This window comes from Dermacentor variabilis, unplaced genomic scaffold (genome assembly GCF_050947875.1).
Source record: "Dermacentor variabilis isolate Ectoservices unplaced genomic scaffold, ASM5094787v1 scaffold_23, whole genome shotgun sequence".
Classification (NCBI taxonomy): Eukaryota; Metazoa; Arthropoda; class Arachnida; order Ixodida; family Ixodidae; genus Dermacentor; species Dermacentor variabilis.
In genome coordinates, this window is record NW_027460401.1 from 1,183,679 (window position 1) to 1,210,658 (window position 26,980).

At 42.7% G+C, this 26,980-nt stretch overlaps 1 protein-coding gene across 9 annotated transcripts in view; it reads right to left on the reverse strand.

Moving 5' to 3' along the window:
• Rel (nuclear factor NF-kappa-B family member relish) overlaps positions 1–26,980 on the reverse strand; it is a 450,112-nt gene that overhangs the window by 10,817 nt on the left and 412,315 nt on the right. For 6 of the 9 annotated variants that reach the window (XM_075678478.1, XM_075678480.1, XM_075678476.1 and 3 more), the window contains 3 exons: positions 17,889–17,996; positions 14,771–14,828; positions 14,560–14,616 (listed from right to left, as the gene is read on the reverse strand). In XM_075678478.1, coding sequence (XP_075534593.1) covers positions 14,560–14,616; positions 14,771–14,828; positions 17,889–17,996 — 223 coding nt within the window. The remainder of the gene's footprint in view (positions 1–14,559; positions 14,617–14,770; positions 14,829–17,888; positions 17,997–26,980) is intronic. The other 3 variants (XM_075678479.1, XM_075678477.1, XM_075678481.1) reach the window with 3 other exon arrangements.

Here is a 26,980-nt window from a genome sequence, read left to right on the forward strand (position 1 = left end):
CCAAGGCTTTCTTTACTGCTTCCGGTGTTAGTTGTGGGATTTCAAATTCCTCTAGACTATTCTCTCTTCCGTTCTCGTCGTGGGTGCCACTGGTACTGTATAAATCTCTACAGAACTCCGCAGCTTCAAGTTTATTACACCCAACATATAAACTTGGGACAGGTGATGTTCTGTAGGCACCACTTCCCAGTCACCGTCCAAGGTTATGTACTGGATCAAGTCAGAATGTAAGACTGCCTGGCTGAGCCATAAAGTACGCAGCTATAGTCTAGAATTTCTGCGCACAAGAGACTGGTAGATACGTAAAAGACATGTTCGGTCGGAACTCCAGTGCTTATGAAATAAAGCTTTGAGGATATTCAACGCTTTATTTGCTTTAATCTTTAGTCGTCTTATGGGAGCTATGAAGTTTAGTTTGGTGTCGAAAGTTACTCCTAAAAACTTGTGATCTTCTTTGACTGACAGTATGGCATCATTCAATTCTAGGACTGGATCGTTCTGTAGCCCTCGTTTCTGAGAACAAAACAGTAACTGTTTTCTGTGTGGAAAAAAACGGAAACCATTTCTGTTAGCCCATTGTGTAAGTTTATTTATTGTGATTTGAAGCTGCCTTACACAGGTTGACAAATTTGAGGCGCGGCAAGCCACTTGGAGATCACTTACGTCTCTGCCAGAGTGCGCAAGAAACGACGGTATAATCTGATTATTTGAGTTCATTTTTACTATGAACAGTGTAGTGCTGAGAACGCAGCCTTGTGGAATGCCATTTTCCTGCGTAAATGTATGAGAATGTACCGAGCCAAGACGTACCTGAAATGTTCTATTAGACATAAAATCAGTTGTGCAATTCAGCATTTTACCACGGATCCCGAGGTCAGCCAGGTCTCTTAATATTGCATATCTCCACGTGGTGTCATAGGCTTTTTCTAAATCAAAGAAAATGGTGAGACAGTGTTGTTTGTGCAAAAATGCATATCGAATTTCATGTTCTAGACGGACAAGGTGGTAAGTAGTTGAACAACCCTTTTTATATCCACACTGGTAGGGGTCTATAAGGTTTCTTGATTCTAAAATAAATGAGTCTTATATTAATAATGCTTTCATATGATGTTGCCAAACAGCTTGTGAGGGCAATTGGTCTGTAGCAGCTTGCAGATGTTGGGGATTTACCAGCTTTTAGAAATGGAACTACTATTGTCTTTTTTCCAGTCTTCCGGCATTATACCACATTCCCAGATTATGTTGAAAAATTTTAGGAGAGTATCTACAGATGCTTGAGATAGATGTGCCAGCATGGCATAGTGAATACGATGATGACATGCCACTGTTTTTTTTTTCCTGCAGAAAGGACTCTGTTTATTTCTTGTTGTGTGAGGGGGGCATTGTAAAGTTCACTAGACGCACCAGTAGTGGGCAGCTTCTGTTTTTCAGCAGACTGTTCATATTTTAAAAATTCCTTTGAATAATTCACTGAACTGGAGACACCACAAAAGTGTTCGCCAAGTATATCCACCTGTTCTTGTAGTGTTGTCTGTGTGCCTGGAGTTGTAAGTAATGATATAGCGTAAGATGAGTAATCTTCCCAAAACTTTCCTACCTGTTCCCACATTTGCTTAGATGTGACTGAACTGTTGATTGAGGATGTACATTTCCTCTGTGACGATTTTTCTGCCTGTCTTCGAATAAATCATGCTTTGACCTAGGCCTGTTCAAAGCATAAGAGGCTGGCATAAGTCGCGCAACTTCGCAAGATTCCCCAGGCCCTATTTTGATGCTTTTTTGCTTCTGTGCACTCAGAAGCCCACCAGGCATAGATTTCTTTGCGGACAAGGCTAGATGTTTGCAGTACTGCCTTTTCTGCCGCTGAAATTAAAACCGCAGTGAACTTTTGATTAATTTCAGTTATGCATAGTTCACTTGAAAATACTTCCTCGAGTTTTGCATGTTTCATGAAAAGCAGCCAGTCAGCAAGAATTATTTTCCAGCGACGCGGTTTAAAATTAGTAATGGGCACGGAGTAAGACATTTAGGAGGTGAAACTCCTGTCAGCGCGAGCGAGCGCGGGCGACCAGATAAAGTCACAATTGTTGTATGCGCTGATGGGGCCATATACAGTGGTGGCGCCATGCGGCGCGTCGTAGAAGCCGCGGCGAAAAAAAAAAATGCAGCGCCCGGGAACCGGCGCGCTCTCAACGGCGGTAATTTCTTTCCAGGCCGCCAGGCGCCGCCAGCACGATAACGGCTCCGCAGGCTTGTGACCTTTTCTGGTCGCCGCAAACAGCGGAGTTTCCTCTCCTAAATGTTTCTTGCTCCGTGGTAATGGGTAGTGACAATGCAAGTTTGATTACAGCAGGCAGATGACCGCTGCCATATGAGGTGTTCAGGATTTCCTATTTAACATCTCTAAAGAACACATGGTAAGCAAAAGGATAAATCCAGGAAACTAAATTTCCGTGAAGTAGGTAAGAAATAGGTGGGTACACTTGAGTTTAATATATAAATGCTATTCGATAAAACGAAATCTTCAATAAGCTGCCCTCTTTGGTCAGTTTTATCACTGCCTCAAAGAGTGCAATGAGCATTAAAAGCTCCAACTAAAAGAAAAAGCTCCGGCAACTGGTCAATTAATTCCAGGTCTCGAGTAGTGAAACGGTATGGGGAGAAATGTACAGTGAACAGATGGTGCCAGTTTTAAATGATAAAACGGTCACAGCTACGGCCTTGTACGGAGTATTTAGTATAATGTTAATATTAATGTTCTGTGTGGGGATGCTGCCTTAGACAACAACAGCGACACCTCCTGATAGATGGCTGGAGTACTTGCAGTCCTTCAATACGACAGTAAAACCTTTAAGAAAATGTGTATGTTTGGGTCCTAGGTTCATTTCTTGAAGGCAGAATGCTAGGGGTGATAAGTTATTTATGATGTCTTTGATGTCACCTAGATTGTGAATTAGGCATCTGCAATTCCAATGAATGATGAAAGCCATTAGAAAAATTTGCTTATGTGCGTGAGCTTAAAAGTTGTAGGTGACGTATTAAAAAGGTGATTACTGTTATTAGAGACTTTTAGCGTGTCTGCTATTCCGGCAAACAGGGGCGGTTTGGGCAGATTGCCAGATGGTTGGGGGCGTAAATGTGAGCGGCCGGAGTGGGGTAGCCGCCTGGTATTGTAGAGCTCAATCAGACGAACACAGAACTAAAATTCCAGTAAACTTCTTTATTCTGCTTCGCTGCTGGTGCAAATTTTCGGCAGCGGCGTAATTGTGTTCACAATTACACCGCTCTCGAAAACTTGCACTCCAGCTAAGAAGAACATAGTAATTGGCTCTGTTTAGGTGGTTGAGCTTTACACCACTAGCTGGCGCCACCAATCCGGCTGCTCCCACTTACGCCCCCAACCATCTGGTAATCCGCCCAAACCGCTCCGGTTTGCCGGAATAGCGGACCCACTAAAAGTCTCTATTAAGGGCGGTAACAGTTAAGGTTACGTTTCCCTTTTTCGGCGCAGTTACAAGAAGTTGGATCCTTCTTGGCGCGCTCCAAGGAGAGCGGATCTTTTGGCGTAATGACGCCGGGGTTTTCGGGTCGCTAGATGATCGAGAGCCAGGCACCGAGACGTGCGTCTTGGGCCGTGGAGTTCGGTTTGACTTTGGGCCCTGCGGCACTGTGGTCTGCTGACCCGTCTTCGAGGATGATGGCGCAGCACTGGCTGCAGCCACCAGGTTGGAGTTCCTGCAGGAGTAACCTAAGGTGGACCCTGTACACTCCTGAAACCGGTGCGGCGCTGCCCCCTGCTGCGTCACACTGGCATAGCTTACTCAAGGTAAATGCCCCAGCCTTCTCCTTGCTTCATAGAATGAGATCTTTTCCTTTACAGTGATTGCGATGATTTCTTTTTCTCTTTTCCAGCAAGGGCAGCTCCGTGAGTAAGCTGGATGATCGCCCTTGCAATTGACACATTGTGCGGGAGCATTGCAGTTGTCAGGTAGATGGTCATTGTTACTACACTTCGCGCATGTTTCTTTTCCTCTGCATGATTGTGATGCATGCCTGAACCTCTGCCACTTGAAGCACCACCTGGGGTTCGGTATGTATGGTCAGACATTGATTTTCAGGTATCCTGCATCGAGTGAACTGGGCACAGTATTCGAACTAAATGTGAGTATCACGTTTTGTGGAGATCTGTTGGTTGTTTCATTGAAGTGTCATTCTTTGTACCTTGATTATGTTTTGTTTCTGGAGTCCCTCAAGGAGCTCTTTATCACTGAGGTTCAAGAAAACCTCTTCCGATATTACACCTCTGCTTGTGTTGAGTGAGCGATGTGGAGGGATTGTGACATTGATTTCACCGATACTTGTGAGTTCAGCCATCTATTTGGCTTGGTCCTTCTTTGTCAGTTCAAAGGGCAGGTCTCCACTGGCCATCTCTGATGCTTTGTAGCCTGGTCCAATCGTGTTTGATAGGCATCTTGACACTAGAAAGGCTGATAGTTTTCCAATGGTTGTGTTGCCTTCACTGTGAAGGACATGGTACTTTGGGAAGGTGTCTTGGTTAGGTTTCAAAATGAACTGGGATGTTGGTTTGGTGCACTCTCATTTTTGAGGGCGATCTTGCAGGGGGGGGGGGGGAATCATTTGCCATGTAAACCCTGGAAAATTTGGCCACGATGGTAGCCACCCACCCCCGAGCCCAACAAGGGGATGATACTAGGTTGGGAATAATGCCTGCAGACGCCAGCCATGCATCGCCGCTATAACCTAACGTAGATATACCCAAGACTGGGTATATTACACACAGTTAACCTTGATGCCAGGAAATTGGGAAGTATTAAGAAGTGAAGACAGGAAAGATGAAAAGGCGAGAGAAAGACGAAGATTGAATGAATGAATGTTTGATGTTTTATGGCGCAAGGGCGAAGTATGGCCAAAGAGCGCCATGTTCATGTTAATGAGTTTGCAGTGTAATCATGAGTTCTATGAAGTTGGTGTGACGTGGCTGTAGAGGGGCCTTAAAAATGGTCGCGCTAAAGTGTGTAAAATCTGTATAATAAGACTATGGCGATGACTTATGACGTGTACTATGAACATTAAGACGCATTTAAAAAGAATGATATGATGTCTAAAAATATATCAGGTTATATAAGATATGCTAAAGCACTACTGCCTCCTTAGAGCCCTTGAAACACAAGGGCCTGGAGGCACGTGCTATTCAAAACAATTATCGCAGCATCATCCTCTGGAGCGAGGATGCTCTACGAATTTAATGCGCTTATAACGTGTAGAACTACATCCTTTAAGAAGTCGAGAACTGCCTTGGTGTTAAAAAGCGGTTCCTTACCATGAAACATAGCCGGGTGTAGAGGGATGTAATAAAGGTCTGCAAGCGGAAAATGTTTCTTTCTTTCAGGTTCGGCTTTCTGACACTCCAAGAGGACATGGAGGATGGTCAGCCTCTCACCGCATCTACCACAGGTTGGAGGTTCACTTCCATTAAGTAGAAAATGATGGGTTCCAAATGTGTGTCCTATTCTGAGGTGACAGAATAGGACATCTGTTCGCCAAGATTTTGTTGGGGAGGGCGAAAAACCTAACTGTGGCTTTATAACGTGCAGTTTATTATTTATTTCTGCGTCCCACATGCATTGCCAGTGGTTTCGCAGTTGTTTTTTTTTTCGTATGTAAGGTTTCAGATCTGTGAGAGGCACCAAAGCAGTATTATTAACAGCAGGGGGTGCAATTGATGTAGCCATCTGGTCTGCCAGAACGTTACCTTCGATTCCCCTGTGGCCAGGTACCCAGCATATGATGATATGCTGGCTAGATAGATAAGCTTTGCACCAGGTCGGAATAGACCTCACTAAGTACAGGATTATTCTTCTTGTAGGGTGACATTAAGGCCTTCACCACACTTAGGGAGTCTGTATTTTTACGGATTTTTGGAGTTTTGATTTCCGTGTATGCTTTACTGCCGACCCCCCCCCCCCATAATGCGTAGGCCTCTGCCGTAAAGATACTTGTTTCTGGATGCAGTACATCAGATTGCGAGAAGGATGGACCGACAGCTGCATAGGACACTCCAGCATGTGACTTGGAAGCGTCTGTGTAGAACTTTGTGCACGAGTGCTTGTACTGAAGTTGTAGGAAATGCATTCTTATTTCGACCTCTGGAGTGTGTTTTGTGACTTTTAGAAAGGATCCGTCACATTCTATCACCTGCCACTGCCAAGGGGGTAAGAGCTTGGTTAGGTGCATTAAGGGAAGCTCGAGGAGTGGGACATGCACTTCATCGCTAAGCTCCTTCACACGCAGCGAGAAAGGCTGTCTTATAGACGGACGATTGCGGAGAAGTGTAGCACACATCATATCGGTAACGGTATTAAAACATGGGTGTTCAGGATTGGAGTGCACTTTAAGGAAATATGTAAAGCTGATGTATGATCTCTGCAAGTGGAGCGGCCACTCATTCGATTCGGCATATAAGATTTCGATCGGGCTTGTTCTGAAAGCGCCAGTGGCTAGGCGGATGCCTAGATGATGGACAGGATCCAGCATCCTCGGCGCGCTCGGGGCGGCAGAGTTATACACTACGGCCCCATAATCCAATCGTGACCGTATTAGGCTCTTGGAGAGATTCATTAGACACTTTCTGTGACTAGCCCACGTAGTCTTAGATAGAAGTTTCATTTGGTTCATTACTTTTAGACATTTTTCTTTCAGATATTTGATGTGTGGAATGAAAGTGAGTCTATCGTCAAGTATAATACCTAGGAATTTGTGCTCTTTATTGATAGGAATTTCTTGTCCACACAGTTCTAAGCAAGGATCCGGGACCAGGCCTCTCTTTCGTGTAAAAAGAACACAAGAACTTTTGCTAGGATTGATTTCAAATCCATTTTTCTCTGCCCATTTTGATACTTTGTTCAAACCATGCTGTACCTGTCTCTCGCACACTGCGAGGTTACAGGATTTAAAAGCTATTTGAATGTCGTCCACAAAGATAGAGTAAAAAATGGCCGGTGGTAATGAAGCCCGAAGCGTGTTCATATTCACTATAAAGAGTGTGCAGCTAAGCACGTCTCCCTGGGGTACACCAGTTTCCTGTGTAAAAGGACGTGACAGTACATTGCCGACTTTTACACGGAATGTACGATTGGACAAATAGCTTTTTATTAGGTTTAGCATATTACCATGAATGCCCATTTCTCACAAGTCTCTCAAGATTCTGTAGCGCCACGTTGTGTCGCATACCTTCTCCATATCGAGGAATATGGATAGGAAAAACTGTTTCTGCACAAATGCGTCACGAATGTTTTCTTCGATGCGTACAAGATGGTCAGTTGTGGAGTGCCCTTCTCTGAAACCACACTGATAGGGATCAAGCATGTTGTTCAGTTCAAGGAAATGTACGAGTCTGTGATTAATCATTTTTTCAAATACCTTACAAAGGCAACTTGTGAGGGCTATCGGGCGGTAACTTGCCACTGAGGAAGGCTCTTTGCCTTGTTTCGAAACAGGGACCACAATGGCATGTTTCCATGCGGTTGGAAGGTATACCACAGCCCAAATTGTGTTAAAAAATGCAAGTAGTGTAACTTGCGTGTCATTGTGTAGGTTTTTGATCATTTCATACATTATTCTGTCAGATCCAGGTGCAGAGCTCTTGCATGCGCTCAAGGCAGCTCTACTCTGCAATACTAAAAGGACGGTTGTATGGTTCATTCTGATGACATTTTCTGATGAAAGGCTTACATTCTTCTATTTGTTTGTATTTGAGAAAGGATTGTGAATAATTTGTTGAACTTGACACGCTCTCGAAATACTCCCCAAGTGAATTTGCCTGGTCTTGCAGTGTATCACCCTGTGTGTTTACCAGAGGGAGTGAATATGTTTGCCGCCCTCTAATCCTATTAACCCTGTTCCAGGCTTTGGCCTCATCTCTGAACGAGTTAATACTTGATAAAAACTTGTGCCAACTTTCTCTTCTGGCCTGTCGGCGGGTTCGCCTGCCTTGGGACTTTACTTTTTTAAAGTTGATAAGATTCTCTGCAGTGGGAGAAGCGCGTAGCAACCCCCACGCCTTGTTCTGATTCTTACGGGTGATCCTACATTCGCTGTTCCACCATGGTACACGTTGTTTGCATGCCAAACCACTCACTTTGGATATGCATTTTGATGCGGCATCTATTAGGAATGCTGTAAGATACTCCACAGCAGCATCAATTTCTAAAGAAGACACGTCAGCCCATGAGATGCTTGTGAGAGTTCAAAATTTCTCCGAGTCGGCTGTGTCTATCTTCCACCTAGGAGCTTGTGGAGGATATTCGTTTTCTTTAGATGTTCTTATCAGTATGGGGAAGTGGTCGCTCCCGTAAAGATTGTTCGTAACTTCCCATTCGAGTTCGGGCAGTATGGACGGGGAAACTATACTAAGATCTATTGAAGAAAAGGTTCTGTTTGCTAGAGAGTAATATGTGGGTTCCTTCTTATTCAGCAAGCACGCACCTGAAGAAAAAAGGTACTGTTCAACAAGACGACCTGGCGCGTCTATACGAGGGTCGCCCCACAGGCAGCTGTGTGCATTGAAATTGCCAAGAACAACATAAGGTTCTGGCAGTTTGTCTATAAATGACTGAAATTCATGTTTGTTTAATTTGTAGTGTGGGGGTACATAAAGCGAGCAAATGGTGACGAGTTTATGTAGAAGAACAGCTCGAACCGGCACTGCTTCAAGGGGCGTTCGTAGCTGTAAACGCTCACACGAAATACTTTTATGACTAAAAATGGCAACACCGCCTGATGATACGACAGCATCATCGCTATCTTTGCGAAACTTGACATATGGTCGGAGAAAGTTTGTGTGTTGTGGTTTTAGGTGTGTTTCCTGTAGACACGGCACTTTTGGATTGTGTTTTTGGATAAGCTCTTGCACGTCATCAAGGTTCCTAAGAAGACCTCTGACATTCCATTGAATTATTTGTGTATCCATATTGGAAGTAAATAAGTGCTGTGTATACGGAAACAGAAATATTAATTACACAGATTACAGAGATTAGATTACAGAGCTCTTTCGAGGCCCTGTAACCGGGGTTTTGCCCTTTTTGAAGCGTTCGAGGGAGACTCGCCGCTCCTTAAGCGCTTGGTGCGCCGTGAGGATAGGTGTGTCCATTGCCTCTTGTGAGGCGCCGGACACGTGCTCTTGCAAGTGAGAAGTTTTCCGGGAAAGTCCCGCCTTGGAGGGCAAGACCCCTGCACCCACCAGCCCGGAGGTCGGTGGGGCTCCCAGAGGGATTTGGCTGCGCCGGCTGTTGCCAGCGCTGGAAGAGGCCGGGGAGGTTGGGGCAGTCTCGGCTGCGCCCACCTTCGGGGTTGATGGTCCCTTCTGCTCGGTTGGTGGAGCAGCGCTAGCTGCGACCACCGTGGGGGCAGATGGCGTAACTGCCGACTCACTTCTTGTGGGTCGGACAGCCGCCGGAGGCCGTTGTGACGCTGCCCCCTGACGCGCCACTTCGGCAAAGCTTTTCTTTGGCAGGTATGCTAACCGCCTTCGTGCCTCTTTGAACGATATATTCTCTTTTACTTTTATCGTTACAATTTCTTTTTCCTTCTTCCAGGAGGTGCACGACCGCGAGTACGCGGCGTGATCCCCGTCACAGTTTACACAGTGGAGAGAGTTCTTACAAGCTTCAGTGGCGTGTTCAAGGGCACTGCATTTCGCACATGTTTGGCGGCCCCGGCAGCTCTGCGAACTGTGGCCGAAATGCTGGCATTTGAAACATCTTAGGGGATTCGGCACATATGGTCTGACACGGAGCTTGATGTACCCGGCCTCTACAGACTCGGGCAGAATACTTGAACCAAATGTGAGTATTAGGTGCTTCGTTTGAATTTCTTTTCCATCCCTTCTCATCTTAATTCTTCTCACACTGACAACATTCTGCAGACTGAAGCCCTCCAAGAGCTCAGCCTCTGTCAGCTGGAGCAAATCATCATCCGAGACAACGCCGCGGGTGGTGTTCAGAGTGCGGTGTGGAGTTACTGTCAATGGAACATCCCCAAATGATACTAGACTGGGCAACTTTTCGTATTGTTTCTGATCATGCAGCTCTAACAGGAGATCACCACTTGCCAGCCTTGATACCTTGTAGCCTGGACCAAGGACATCAGTTAAGGACTTGGAAACTAGAAAAGGGGAAATGTTTCGTACTTGTTTATCGGATTTTTCTGAATGGATCACATGGTACCGTGGGAAGTTCAGGCTTTGGCATCCAAAGAACTGGAAAACATCTTCGGTGCACCCTCTTTTCTGAGTGCGATCGGGAAGGCGAGGAAAGGAGCTAGCAATAGAAAAATTTAAATTTCAGCAATAACGCCAGCCACCCACCTACAAGGGGACGCTACAGGGACTGTATGAACAGGCCCTGTAAACGCCAGCTGTACGTCATCACTATAACCAAATTAACCAATTAACCAAATTAACCAAATAGGGGACGCTACAGGGACTGTATGAACAGGTCCTGTAAACGCCAGCTGTACGTCATCACTATAACCAAATATGAAATAACCTAGGTTGGCTATTCACACAAGGTTAACTCTTGCTGCCTGGAAAATTGGAAGTAAAGGGAAGCTAGGAGAAGACAGGAAAGATGGAAAGTGAGAGAAAGACGAAGGCTGGAGGGAGAGAGAGACAGGAAAAGGCAACTACCGATTTCCCCCGGGTGGGTCAGTCCGGGGGTGCCGTCTATGTGAAGCAGAGGCCAAAGGAGTGTGTTGCCTCTGCCGGGGGGCCTTAAAGGTCCAAACACCCAGCATCAGCTCAACCCCCAGGATCCCCCTTTCCCCAGACACGGCTAAGCCGCGCACGGCTACACGTGGGAGGCTCCAACCCTCGTGTGCTCGGGTACGTGGTGTTGCAACACACCAAACGCCTGCTGACGCAGACGCCCCTGTGGGGAAGACGAAGATTGAAGAGGACAGGAAAAGGTGACTGCCAATTTTCTTCAGGTGAGTCAGTCTGGAGGTGCCGTCTATGTCAATCAGAGGCCGAAGAGGTGTGTCTCTTCCACCGGGGGGCCTTAAAGGTCCAAACACCCAGCATCGGCTCAACCCCGAGGATCCCCCTTTCCCCAGACACACGGCTACACGTGGGAGGGTCCAACCCTCGTGTGCTCGGGTACATGGTGTCACAGCACACCAAATGCCTGCTGATGCAGACCCCCTTGCGGGGATAAGTGTAGAGTGGATAGAAGCATACAGTTGAGTTTTTTTGCCTATTAATAGCTAAGTTATTAGTAGTCAAGGTTAACTGCCACCTATGGTTGCACTGGTGGTCGCACCATCACAATGTCATACTCTCGAGCACAAGGCTGTGGGATGGACATCAAGATGTGGTGTTTGCATTCCTCTAGCAATGGAATGCAAAACATACGCATTGACACTGTTTCCAAGTGCACAATAAAGCAGCTGGTGAACAGATTCATCATATTCAGCCAAGAAAAACAGCGAAGGAGACATGAAGCGAACCGAGACACTGACACCATGCTTGCACTGTGCCTCAGCTCCTCCACATTCAACGTGTTGCAAACCTGGTCATGGATAAGGCAACGAAATGCCTCATAAATGCTGCTACATACACGTAAAAGGAGCAGCTACTCTAGGAGCAGTTGTTTGCCTTTGTGAGCAGTTTTTTTTCAGGCATAAGCTATATAACACTCGGCACTAAATGTGCACTTTTTTTACCGAATCTTCACTTCATCATTCATCGCTAGTAAAGAAGGAGGTCCCGGAGTTGCAAGAACTGTCAGGGGGACCTCCTATTAGTAATTTAACAATGCAGGAATTAATACATTATGGCAACATAGCCGCGATAGACATCAGAAAACACGAAGTTAATGAAGCAAATAAACAAATACGAAAAGGTGCTTACAATAATTGAAGTTCAAAATACAAGCAAATGAAACCGATACAGCGTATGAATAAATAAATATGTAGTAATTGACACATTATGGAAACATAGGAATGACACATATCAAAGAACACAAGGATAATGTAACAGATAATTAGAAACAAATATATGCTTACAATACGCAAAGTAAAAATGTTATATAGACAATGCGACAGAAAATTTAAAATGCCTAAAGGAGAAAAATGAAGACAAAGGGAGATATAGAATAAAAAATAAATAAAAGCTATCGATACATTTCGTGAATACAGAATCATTGAAAACTGGAAAATAAATTTGTACACAATATATACTTATAGTAATGAATCAGTAGCCAGTAGTGTTGTTAGTAAATATTTCTTCATATCTCTCCTGAATGTTGTTGTGCGGCAGGCTTTAATATGGGGTGGTAGTTTGTTCCAGTATTTAATGGCCGTAAAAAGGAATGTAAACATTCCATAATTAGTGTTTATTCAAGGGAGTAAAAAATTGTTGTTATAGGAAAATCTCGTATTGTTAGTGTTGGTAAGAGCAGAGTTATTATATGCATCTAAAATTATTTCATGGTTTAGTGTGCGGTATATTAGTAAAACCAATTTGAGTTGGAGCATGTAACGTAATGGTAGTATTTTTAAGGAACTGAAAATTGGTACTGCATGTGACATGTAACTAGAGAAATTGATGATCCTCAAGGCTTGATTTTGTAAATATTGTAGATGTATTATGTGCGAGCAATATGTGTTTCCCCAAACTGAGATGCAGTATTGCAAATGGCAACGAATAAATGCGTAATAAAGTGAAGTTCTAACATTTTGTGGAAAATACGAGCGCGTTAGAATTAGTACTCTTATTCCAAAGGCAATTTTTTAGACCATGTCAGCATGCAAGATAAACTTAAGTTGGAGGTCAAGTTTGATGCCAAGGAAGAGAACTTCATGTACAGGTGAGAGAACATGAGTTTGTAAGACGAGCGGTGGCGCGGGCGCGATGACGCGTTTATGTGTATGAAAAAGCATAAACTGAGTTTTCGAAGGGTTGACGTGAAGTTTGTTACTTTTGCACCACACAGATAAGTTGCTTAGGTCAGAATTTAGTCATTTTATTACAGTATTCCAGTTATTTGCTATTAGTAAATATAGTCATGTCGTCAGCATATAGTACATATGAAGTACTGGTTAAACAGTGCGGAAGATCATTAATGTATACCAGGAAAAGTAAATGGCCTAAAAGTGAGCCTTGTGGGACACCCCTAGTGACTGATTTAGTACTTGAGAGTGAACTTTCAAAATTTACAACTTGTATTCTGTGGATGAGCTTAAGAGCTGGGCCACGAATGCCCAGAGCTTCTAACTTGTAAGAAAGGATGTTATGACAGATGGTGTCAAATGCTTTACTGAAGTCAACGAAAACTGAACCAACAATATGGGAGTTGTCAAGGGCATGTTTTATTTTGTCAGTGAATGATGTTATACCTGTTTCAGTTGAATAACCTTGACAAAACCCGTGTTGTTCAGGCGAGAGAAGATTAAATTTGTGAAAGTAGTTTGTTAAGCGGGTTACAAGTAGTTTCTCAATGACTTTGCTAAAAAAAGATAGCATGCAGATAGGACGGTAGTTTGAAATGAATTCTTTGTTACCTTTCTTTAATATAGGAGTTATTTTACCGTGTTTTAATTCATCGGGGAAAACGCCTGTTATGAACATGCAGTTAACAATATGCGCGAGTACATCGGCGATATGAGATGATACCAATTTGATTTTAGAAGGTTGTAAATCCCCAAGGCCGGGACCTGTAGTTCATAAACTAGCGATTGAATCGGATACTTCTTTGGGTGATGTAGGGAACAAGTAAAATGAATAAGGGGTTTGCCCAAGTACTGGCTGTGGTAAACTGTCTAGTGAATGATCATGTGTAGGACAGAACAAAGTGTTGAATTTATTTGCGATATCAGTGGCTTCCGTTACTACCCTTGTTCCTGTATTAAGTTGGTTCAGTGCGTGGTTTGGTGAAAACAGATGAAGAAAGGACCTAATGGTATCCCAGGTTTTGCGGGTGTTATTTCTGTTTTGGCAAAAGTTTTCGGAGCGCCAAATTTCCTCGAGACCTCGCCACCAAATCTGGAAGTGTAGGCAAGTCACACAGCAGGTGCATGAGGCATTCACTGGAGCTTTTCATCCTAACAGCGCCCTGAAAATGTATTTTGAGTAGGGGGCGAGGGGGTTGGATGATAATTTTTTATTGTGGAACGAAGGCTTAATTTACTATAGTATTAGAGGGGGATTTGGACCTTGGGGCTGTGGAAGGATACTGCACCCCCCTTCAATGCAACTTGCGGGGTGCTCAACCCCCTTTCCCTGGTTCTCGAGCCCCTGTGAGGCATAAGCCAAGCCAACATTATTTTTTCCCAGATCCCGTGCAGTAGGGGGCGCAGTAATATGCACAAGTGGCATTCATGCACAGCAGTGCAAGCAAAGCTGTAGTGCCAGGACAGACATCACGTGTGCCAGCAGCGCAGCAACATTGCACAGGCCCCTTCCCAGTGGCCACATGCTGGAGTGCGGCCACACACTGCCACCCCAAGTGTGGGCGACACTGCATGCGGCACAGGTAGGCTTACCTGGACCCAAATCGCTCTGCAGGCCAGAGCGAACAGAATTAGGATGTGCCACTGTGCCTGCGACAGCATTTGCCAATGATTACACAGATGTACGAACAAGCTGGTGTTGCCTCAACTACCTCAATGAACACATTAAACTTCCCATAAAATTCCCAGATTATTACGCATTTAGTTTTCGTCCTAAGTGAGCATATCTGAGTTGTGCTCATACCTGGTTCTGTCCGAGCATTGGTTGAAAATATTTCTGAATCGCTGCCACCAGGCTGACTCTGCAAAAAAGCAAACAAGCCAGCACTCTCTTTATAAACCTGCATAGCTTAGCAGGATGCAATACAGGTACAATTGCTATTCTTCATTTGGAACTACTGACAGTCAAGGAGTAAGTTTTGCAAGACTTGTACATATGCGACGTCTATTGTAACATACTAAATTGGCAACAGGAGAGTTTTTAGAGACTTGTGTGATAGCAGGCAAGGTGTACATGTAAAACAAATAGCATTTTTTAAAACTGAAAGCACCCCAGAAAAAGAAATTCCACTTCATTTAGAGATGATGCAATGGCTGAAAATGGCCAGTTCTTTTTTTCAAGCAATACTAAAGAAATATTCTTAATCAGTCTAAACTGTTATGATTTTTGCAGAAGCCTTTAACCCTTTACAGCACAATTTTTATTTATAAATAATATTATTCCATGTGAATTGGGCAACTGTAACAATCATCGCACTGCAGTAGAAAACTTTTGAGGTTGCACATGATTTATTTTGCAAAAACAGGTCTGTTGCAAATTTGCAACAATATGCATATGCAGGTGGATTTTTAAAGTAGGAAAATTCAGTTTATTTAAAAATTTTATTTAAGATTACTCATTAGGAAAATATATAATTTGTTAGCATGATTCATGAGAAAGCAACTGATCTTGTGGAACAAAGCTGGGCTCGACACTTCAAGCAGTAACTCACTCAATTAGGTACAGAACGTTTAAATCGAAGCTGCTTTTACTTTGAAAGCACCCAGTTTTGCATGAAAAAATGTATGCTTATTTGTAAGTGCAATCCAAGAGGAAACAATTATTTTTGTTTGTAGAGCAAACGTAGTTTCCACACTCTGAACAATAGCTCATTCAGATTCCTTTAATTCAGGAGAACTTGCACCACTGCTGCTTTTGGCTCCAAAGCAACCAGTGACCACCCTTCATTTACTGATTCATGGCTTGGTCTTACATGTTCACAGGAGGTATTCAGAGACCTGGATTGGGAAGAATTGGGGATAAGAGTTAATGAAGAATACCTTAGTAACTTGTGATTCACTGATGATATCGCCTTGCTTAGTAACTCAAGGGACCAACTGCAATGCATGCTCACTGACCTGGAGAGGCAAGGCAGAAGGGTTGGTCTAAAAATTAATCTGCAGAAAACTAAAATAATGTTTAACAGTCTCGGAAGAGAACAGCAGTTTACGATAGGTATCGAGGCACTGGAAGTGGTAAGGGAATAAATCTACTTAGGGCAGGTAGCGACCACGGATCCGGATCATGAGACTGAAATAATAAGAAGAATAAGAATGGGCTGGGGTGCATTTGGCAGGCATTCTCAGATCATGAACAGCAGGTTGCCATTATCCCTCAAGAGAAAAGTGTATAACAGCTGTGTATTACCAGTACTCACGTACGGGGCAGAAACCTGGAGGCTTACGAAAAGGGTTCTACTTAAATTGAGGACAACGCAACGAGCTATGGAAAGAAGAATGGTAGGTGTAACGTTAAGGGATAACAAAAGAGCAGATTGGTTGAGGGAACAAACGCTAGTTAATGACATCTTAGTTGAAATCAAGAAAAAGAAATGGGGGGCAGGGGCAGGACATGTAATGAGGAGGGAAGATAACCGATGGTCATTAAGGGTTACGGACTGGATTCCAAGGGAAGGGAAGCGTAGCAGGGGGAGGCAGAAAGTTAGGTGGGCGGATGAGATTAAGAAGTTTGCAGGGACAACTAGGCCACAATTAGTACATCACAGTACAGTCACGTCAAAGTAAGAGGTGCAGCGGTGGCGTAGAGGTAGAACACCCGCCTCGCGTGCAAGAGGTCCGTGGTTCGAATCCCGGTGCCGGCAATTTTCCACCGGATTTAAAAAAAAGAATCCGTGTGTTGATAAAATTGCATAAACAGGGCTGGAGTGTGGCCTGATCCCGGTGGCCAGAACCGGTAACGCACTCCCTCACCAGAGCAGGATTGGCCACCCTGGTGCAGTACTTGGCCACAACCTCCTATATGAACAGAGGAGGGAAGATAACCGATGGTCATTAAGGGTTACGGACTCGATTCCAAGGGAAGCGTAGCAGGGGGCGGCAGAAAGTTAGGTGGGTGGATGAGATTAAGAAGTTTGCAGGGACGACATGGCCACAATTAGTACATGATGACCGGGTTTGTTGGAGAAGTATGGGAGAGGCCTTTGCCCTGCAGTGGGCGTAACCAGGCTGCTGATGATGATGACTCACTGAGGGTGTGTTTGTGAGGCATCTTTCATGCTTCTTTGCGCTTATCTTTCACTGCTGTAGAGTAGATGCGAGTATGTGATGGAGCAAGCGTGGAAGAAATGCAATAATGTGACAGAAGGGCTAAAATGTCACGAGGACTTGTTTTGTTGATGCCTTTTGCTATGTTGCAAACAAGCAATATTGCAAAGTAAAGGGCAGAGACAAATGGAGCTGACGGGTGACATTAAGCAGACAACCATGACAGGCTAGCCTGCAGTCCTTGATGAACTATTTCAATTGTAAAAACTGTCAATACACCATTTAGAACTGATGCTCTTAAGGGAAGGAAGAAAAAAGTTGCTGAAGCAGGAAAAGTGAAACACCTAGCTGACCATAAAAGCACCAAATTTTTCTGTCAACAGCAAAAAGCTTGCACACTTAACCTGCTTACTGCAAAACAAATACACGTGCTTTCAGATTTTGACACCTTGCTTTTGCAAGAATGCTTGCTTTGTAAAGAAGCCAACCAAACATCGCAAACCAATGCATCGACACGGACTTGTCACCGTTTTATGTTTGCCAATGCTCTTCCTTTTGTTTTTCTTTGGATATATTGTCAACCCCATGGGCGGAATTATTAGAGGAGTGGGTATAAATACAGACATTACACAGGCACAAGCATAGTACTCGAGATATATATAGAAAAAGAATGCTCTAAAATCAACGGCACACAAAAAGTTTGTCACTTTGATGGGAGCACAAGCAGTATACATTTTTCAATTTCGTCCACAAACTTTTCAAGAGCTGTCTGCTCTATATGAAATTGGTCAAGCGTGTTCCATTCTCTGATTACTTGCCTCTCTGTGTGAGCACAAGATTTCCACGATGGCATCTCGTTTCATGTCCAGGGCAAGGTTCAACGCATCTATACCATAGCTGTTGATCGCTGCCACTTGGATTGTTTTCTGCAAAAATGGTGAATTGGGAGGAACATTTTTTACAGGAATGCCTTTGCTACTGTAAGTGGGCTATTTAGTAACAGGGTCATCTATCATGCATATTTGTCATCACATATTTGTCATCACATTGTCTGTCATCACATGTGCTGCTGCCTTGTGCTCCAAACATGTTTTTGTTTTTGTGCGCTTCTTTTTAAAGTTCCTTTTGTGCCTCTTTTGTTGCATTCACCATGCTAGATTATGTTTATTTGTGTTGTCCTCTGTCATCGCTTGGAGAAAAAGCTGTTTGTAAAATAATGCTGATCTCTCTCTTTCTCCGTCGCTCAGTAAAAATAAAAACGTGGTTGAACTTACATTTACATACTGCACTACTATTCTCTGCCTGAGCAGAAAGAACCTGCTCTAATCTATAATTTGCAAAGTGTCGCAAAAGTACAAAAATTGGAGGATAATAAATGCACAGGATCAGCACATGTTCCTTGACTGCCTAGGCCTTTCTTGTCGGGGATTACAAACAGTTGATCAAAGGCAACAACTAGACTAACAAAATCGGCTCAGTTACTTTCCCCATTCACATCACACGGGAAATTCAGAAATGGTTTTGTTAGGATACTGCCATTTGTTTGAGCAGCATAACTTGTTTCACTTAAGGGGACAAGTAAAATTTTGCTTAGAGCATTAAGCAGCAAAAACCTGCAACATCACTCCCAATAAAGCTGCATTCATTATAATCTTCCTTCAATTGTTCCAAATAGAGGTGTGTAGAAATGAAAGTTTTCGAATACGAATCCACTAGTAAACTTTTTATATTGAATAAACTATTGAGTAATGATATGCAGATGCATTTATTAGCAATATTCTTTAAAGTGGCCCTGAAAAACTTTTAAATAATCATAGAATGGTCTCACTATTAAAAAATGCTGCCTCATAAATCTTCTGCTGCAAAAATTATTTTGAATAATTCAAGTGCAAGGGGAGTTACATGTATTTATTGCATCAATGAGTGGCTTTCTCTCTTGTCTTTACTAGCACGTTGGAAGCGACACAGGGGATATGGCAAGGAGGCCCCGCCCTAAAGCTGAGCGTCTTGCCAGGCGAGAAGGCCGGCCGCGGGGCCCCGTGGTGACAGCGGCCTCTGCCCTGGGCTGCTGCTGCAGTCTCGCAGGCCGCGGTACGTACGCTTCACTTACTTAACTCAAAATTTGTGATAACAGAACTACTGAGAATGATCACGAAATCGGTCAATACCTGTTGGTGGGCTTGCAATGATGGCATTGCTAAGGCGAGAGCAGGTGATTTTTCTGTGTTTTTGACATGAGACTAATATCCCTGCTGCATGCAGTGCAATAATATTTGGCTCCTGTGTTCACAAGAGCCTCATCTACAGATTGGCAACATTTTTCTTACTATGTTGAAAAAGTGTTTCAGGGCCTCTTTAATATGCTGAAACATTGCAATTATGTTTCTAACAGGGGAAAAATGCATTAGTAAACTAGTACTGTAAAAGCCTGTCTGTTTGACCCTCGTTAATTTGAAAAAATTCCGGAGAACCCATCTCATGATCACTGTCGGCAATATGTTTCATATCATCTTGATAACTTTCCTTTGGAAGTAGTATCGTCATATAGATATTTTGGCATCACTATATCCTCAAAACTAACCTGGAATGAGCACATTGAATTCACAATTGCCAGCGCCAACAAAACACTTGCAGATCTTCACCGGAATTTCTCACGCGCTCCTCAGGCTCCTAAACTTTTACTTTATAAAACACTAATTCGTTCGAAGGTGGAATATGCCGCCTCTGTTTGGGACCCTTTTCATGACAATCTAATCTACTCACTCGAAAAGGTTCAAGATAACTCTGCATGTTTTATTATGTCTAATTATGCTCGAACCGCTAGTGTGACTAATATGAAATCGAGCCTTGAACTACCATCACTAGCATCTTGCCGTAAGATTCATCGCTTGTCTTTTTCACCGCATATTTCACCATCGTTCACTACACAATGATTTCATCTTTCCTCCCCAGTATATATCATCACACATTGACCACCGCCATAATGTAGCCGTTCCTTTTTGTACACTTGCAGTTTTCAGTATTCATTTTTTCCCAGGACTTGTGAGGACTGGAACGGGCTCCCTATACTACTGCAGAAATTACAGACCATCAACGTTTCAAAAATGCTTTAACTAATAGTAACTAATTAGTTCTCTACCTCATGTTATTCTTCATTGTTTCTTTTTGTTTGCTTGTGCTTACCTGTATCATCTAGTCATTTTACATTGTTTTGTAGTTTGGTGATTTCTATTGATTTGATTTGTTAATTAGAGTATTGTATTTGTATTGGTACATTATATAACTCCATGTATAAGTGTATCTCTTCACAGAAATGTTTTCTTTTTGCCACTCCCCTCTGTAATGCTTCGGCCCTGAGGGTACAATAAATAAATAAATAAATAAATAAATAAATAATGCATTGAATCAATATAGCGACACAAGGTATCAACACTATCAAGACGAGTAATGTATGAGGCATGTACTGCAGTGCGATTCCTCCTTTGTGCTTCCCTGAAAACACTCTGCACTACCTACAGCTGCTGACGTGAAGCCTGCATGAGGCATCCGAAATGCATGGCGTGCCGGTGCGTGCCAACGCTGAGAAACGTGTCATGAGGCAACTGGGCTCCTTTCTTTTTTTTCGGCTTTGGTGGATCGCAAAGTCGCCCTGTTTACGTAAACGACCACCTGACGCTGGAAAATAAAAGGTTGTTCGCTAAAGCGTTGAAGTTAAAGCGGGAATGTGGATGGATGTATCTGTGGACGGATAATTGCCACATCAAGACGAGAAAGTCGGCTGACAGCCGAGTATTCCGCATCTCAAAGGATGCAGCCCTTTCCGTGTTTAGCCAGGCAACCTAATTGATCTCCGGTAATCAACTATTGCAGGCTAAACTTCATAACACTTTAACATGTATTACTCGACAAAACATCTTCAACGTTTTTTTGAAGGCCCAGGTTTATCGGCTATCCACTTTAATGCACGCAGTCTCAGAAAACATTGTGACGACATTCATGCTTACCTAGCATCCCTTGACCACCACTTTTCCTTCATCTGTGTGTCTGAGATGTGGCTATCACCTGACGATAAAAACTTATGCTGTTTACCGCAATACTCACCAGAGTACTGTCACCGACGATCAAACCATCATGGTGGTTCTGCTATTTTCGTATCATCTTCTATAAAATATAAACGTCGGAATGACCTCTCCCTCCTAGCTGACAACACTGAATCTGTTTGGCTTGAAATTGATGATGAACATACACAAACTGATGCTGAAAAAACCATCTTAGCTTGCATATGTCGCTCGCCATCATCGTCAGTCTCAGAGTTCTGCTCTGCACTATACGAAAGCCTAGACAAGATATCCTGCGAAAGAAAAAACGTTGTTATTATGGGAGACATCAACATTAACCTTCTGGATGAATCCAATCAGAACGCGGTTGAATACTCGAATTGCTTTGCAGGCTTTGGTTATGAACAGCTGCTCACAGTGCCGACAAGATGTATCACAGGTGGCTCAAGCACGCTTGTTGACCATATTTTATCTAACTACATATCATGTGATGAGTGTGGCGTAATAACACTCGACATTACAGGCCATCTTTTGTCGCTTGTCTCGCGCCTCACCACGCGCTGAGCGTTCTTTCCAAAAGTCCTTGTTTAACAAAGTTCAATTCATAGATTCCATCTCTTCTTTTGACTGGTCGACGATAAAATCTGAATCAAACGCTGAGCTAGCTTTTGTACGCTTTTCATCTGTAATACAGCAATGTGTACATGATGCAACCACTTTTATTCGATGTAACAAGAAGTATCCAGCACCCCACAACCCGTGGCTCACAGATGCTTTGCTAGTGTGCATGCGCAAGAAAGAGAATATGTACAAGAAAATTAAACGTCGCCCATTTAACTTCAGATTGCAGAAGCGATATGCTTGCTACATAAATGTCCTAAACAAATTGTTGAAAGATGCCAAAAAGAAGTATTATGAAATTAAAATTAATGAAGCTGAAGGTATCGCTAAACAGTGGAAGCTCATAAACTCTTTTTTGAACAGAAACTTAAAAGACTCACCAATCAGTGAGATTTCATGCTCTAGTGGTACGTATCGAAATCCATCAGACATCGCAAATGAATTTAACAATTTCTTTTCCGATAATAATAAGCCCCTTCCTACCAGTCCTATAACAACACCCCAGAGACAACCACAATCTTTTTTTTTTATATCCCACCATTCCGGATGAAATATACAATGTCATACAACAACTAAAGCTAACAAGTGTAGGTCTTGATGAAATAAAACCAGTGCACCTAAAATATGTTGCTGATATCGTTGCTGACCCATTTTCTTATGTAATTAACCTTTTATTTAAATGCGGTGTATTTCCATCTAAACTTAAGAAAGCCAAAATAGGCCCTGTATTTAAAGAAGGTGATAGAGGGTTGATGTCTAACTATCGCCCTATTGCTATATTACCCGTGTTCAGCAAAATTATAGAGAAATGTTTTGAAAAGCGTCTAAGTATCTAACAAAATTTGACATTCTTTGCACCACGCAGTTTGGCTTTCGTGCAGGTTACTCTACTAATCTTGCGCTTCTTTCATTCACTGATCGAATTAAACACCACATTGACGAAGGTAAATATGCAGGAGCAGTGTTTATTGACCTCACCAAAGCGTTTGATTCAATTCTTCATAATATTTTAATTACTAACTTAAACACAATCGGTGTTGTGGGACCGGCGCTGGCTTTTGTTCACGATTATTTAACTAATAGACAACAGGCTGTTAGCATTTCTAATCACCTTTCTAACTTCAAATTAATTGATAGGGGAATTCCTCAGGCCCATTACTCTTCACTATCTACATTAATGACTTAACTGCCCATCTTTCACATTGTGAACTTTATCTCTATGCAGACGACACTACGATTCTAACTGCTGACACCGATATAAATAGCCTAACTTCTAAGCTCAATACCGATTTGGAAAACATTATTCGCTGGTGTCGTCACAATTCTTTAGAAATTAACCCTAGTAAAACAGTCTTCCCATGCTATTTCACCCCACTCAAAAGAAAGTAATAAATATTCCAACCATAGCTATCGATAGTTATCCCATCAAACCTTCTAGTCATTGTCCTTTTTTGGGGGTTGTCCTCGATTCCAACTTAAAGTACACTACTCATATTTCACACCTAAAGCAAAAAATTGGATATGGTATCCGGATTCTTATAAAAGCATGTCCATACTTTAGACTACCAACCTTGCTTTCTCTTTATCATGCATTCATTCACAGTCACTTCACCTATTGCATTGCGACTTGGGGCAACACATACAGCTCTCACCTTGTTCCTTTACAATACGTCCAGAACCAGGCCATCCGCATTATTACTTTCCAGTCACCCCGATGTAGTGCATCTGCTCTTTTGCAAGAGCATCGCATTCTCACAATTCATAAACTATTCCAATTCAACATGGCAATCCTTGTCTATAATTCCCTTCACTCAAACATTCCCCAAATAATCTTTAACACTGAACAACTTGCTAATCATAATAATACTCGATTTGCATTAGTCAACAACTTCTTATTACCTAAAATGAGAACTAATTTTGGCAAATTCACTTCTTCGTTCACAGCGATGTCTTGCTGGAACTGTATTCCAACGGACATAAAGCCGTCTCCTAGTATAGGCAGCTTTAAAAAGCATTTATTTACATATTTACTTAACTTGTGAATGCTGTAATGTAATTTAACATGTCCCGATTGCTTCATTATGGGTAAACCACTACATCTCTTTAACATTTCACATTTCACCACATTTCACCATTTCACCAACATTTGATCATATCTGTCCACTTGTTTCCTTGTGTCAGTTATTGTTGGAACACTGCCTCTAGGCTACATTTCACTTCCCATGTTTTGTTTTGTTTTCAATTCAGTACATGATGTAATTCTGTACAGCGGTATCCCATGTTTTTAGTTTACGTGTTTTCTTGCATTAATATATGTTAACAATTCTACCTCTTTGCTGTATTTGCATTAACCTGAATTATTTTGTTACTTTTACTTGTTCAAAACTCAATTTTGTGTACTATCAAATAATGTTTCGGTTCCTCTGCTGCGTTTGCTGTAACCTAACTTGTTTTGATCTTTCTAATTAGAACAGGAGGTCCCCCTACAGCCTTGAGCTTTGGGACCTCCTTCTGTATATCTTGTTACTGTTATTTTATTTTGTGAGTGAATAAATAAATTCTTTTTCTTCTTCTTCTTCTTCAGTTTCTTAGGGAAAACGTCAAATTTTCGTCATGTTACAAAAGCAAAATGGGGCCATCAGCACCATTTTGAATGTGTCGCATCTACGTCATGCCTCGAAGAAAATGGCGGAATGTCCAGAATAGAGCCCCTAGTCTACCGCCTGTCTTCCCGTTTTCTGCGTTTGTTCAATCAGCATGGAAGCACCGACTGTGAAGACACGCAGGGCCGGATTAACAAAAATGGGGGCCCTGCACTAATGCGCATGCAGGCTCCCTTTCCCTATACTGACCCCCCCCCCCCCCATGTCGCTTGCTACGCTACTGGAAATATGCCATGTTTATTTTAATTCCACCAAATTAAAAAGAACGAAGTGAGATCAAGGGGATTATTATTATTATTGTTATTATTATAAGGAAAGCAACAAAACTTGCTTGAAACGCGTGCTGTTGTACACACCAACACATATGTTCACTTTGTGATTAATCTGCATTCTGTTTTCAGCAAAAGCTAGGCTTTAAGGAAAAGTCTAGTGCACTCAAGACGAACAAGAACTTAGAAAAGACAACACAACTCAGATGTCGATCCTTCTGAAGCTAGGCTTTGTTTGCATCACTAAGTTTAATCCCGTGAGGTGACGCCTGATTGTATCCAAAACATTCTTTAATAAAATTCAAGCATCAGACTGCAGTAATCGTTATACATGTTACTCTATGAATATGCAATAGATATAAACAATACTTAAGGCAATGCAAACACCATAAAATGCACTAGAATACAGATGAAAATTGCCAACTGTAATTACAAAACATTATTTGAAAATATTTTCGTTAAAGGTAAGACAAGCAAGGACGACACAAAATAAACGTGGCACTATCAAAAACAACAAAAATACAGTTCTTTATAACCATACTAAATATCACAAGAACAAACAAGAGACGAACAACGAAGATTTGCATATCTTGAATTACACTGCTCAGCATTTCATTGGCAACGTGGAGGCTGGGAGGCGACACAATGAACTTATTGGAACTATTCATGTATAGCGCAAACATGAAAAAAAAGGCATCTAAAATGGCATTTTAAAATAGCATCTTTCGCGCCTTCGCTTTGGTGAAATCGGATATACGTAGTCTGTTCGAAGGAAAGATCGCGGAGGAGGTCGCTTTCAAGGGACATGATAGCAAGCGAGTTCACCGTGTCGTCAAGGAGGCTCGAACAAAGGCGATTTTTTATCAGCGACAACTTGGAAAACGATCGTTCGGTCTCACAGTCTGCCACGGGTATGATTAAGTACATTCGCAAAGCAAAACAAAGGTTCGGAAACACATCAATAAACTTTCTTTTGTGCAGCAACTTCATTATTCCCAGGAAACTCGTGTCCTGGCACACAGAGTTGTGCAGAAAGTTCGCAAACTGAACGATTTCAGTGGAAAATGCTGGGTCCAAATGATTTTTGTAGGTTTTCACCAACTTCTCAGCCTGCTGTGCCAGAGAGGCCTCGCTCCCAACTTCTGTCAGCAATTTTAAGAATCCGAACCTTTCGCAGAGTTCAGTGTAGGCAGCCTTTTGCAATCGCAAAGCAGAGCCTAGACTGTCAAGTACAAAATTGTAGGTCTTTAGGATAAACTTTTTTCTACCTTGTAGCGCACTATCGCTTTTTCCGTACGGGTGCTTACTCAAAGCGATGCGTTTGCCCTCATTCTAATAACATTGATTGGTACTTAGTGTGCGTGCTCTCTTTTCCAAGGTATCAAAGACTGGTCGCAAAGAATTCCTAATCGTCCCTAATATCGTCACTGTAAACTAAGCGCAATATAACCATGAACATTCACCAACTAGCCCCCTTCATTGCTTTACTAAATACCTCCATCGCTTAGGTGAGGCAGCAAAGAACACATACAGTCTCTGAATTACAGTGAAAAATTTGACTGCCTCAAGGCAACTGTCAACGCTAGACGCGCCAACTAAGTTCAGTGAATGACCAGCACACGGGACGTAGACTGCCAATTCGTTCAGGTGTCTGATTTGAGCTTGCAGTCCTTTGTATTTTTCTGACATATTACTTGCATTATGATAAGCTTGCCCCTACAATCATCAATTGAGATGCCACTGGTCCTCAAGAGGGACGTCACGGTATCGAAAAGATACAAGCCGGTATGCGATTCAATTGGGACAAATCCAAGAAAGCATTTGTACACTTGCTCATATAAAAAGTATCGTAAAACGACTGACAGCTGATCAACGTGAGTAAGGTCTGGAGTCGAATCAACAGTTAAAGGGAAGTATTTTGCGTGTTTCACTTCGTCGACGAGACGTTCCTTGACAGCCTTTGCCATATGCTCGATGAATTCATCACAAATAGTTTTTGACAGATATGATAGCTGACCTTTTCCTTTGTTCCCGTAGTGTTTGATGTGCTTCTCTAGAAAGGGATCAAACTTGGCAATGGCCTCAAGCACTCCCATATAATTGCCATTTCTCGGTGTACCAAAAATCTCCTCATTGCCCCTAAACGCTAGGTTGCGCTCAGCTAGAAGCTTAACTACAACGACTACGCACTTCAACAACTCTGTCCAGTAGGCGGTCACAGTGCCAAGATGCTTAACCAGCTCCTTGTCAATTGTGCTGCTCGAGTTAGAGCAGGCGAGCCATGCTGCCACGTAGTTCC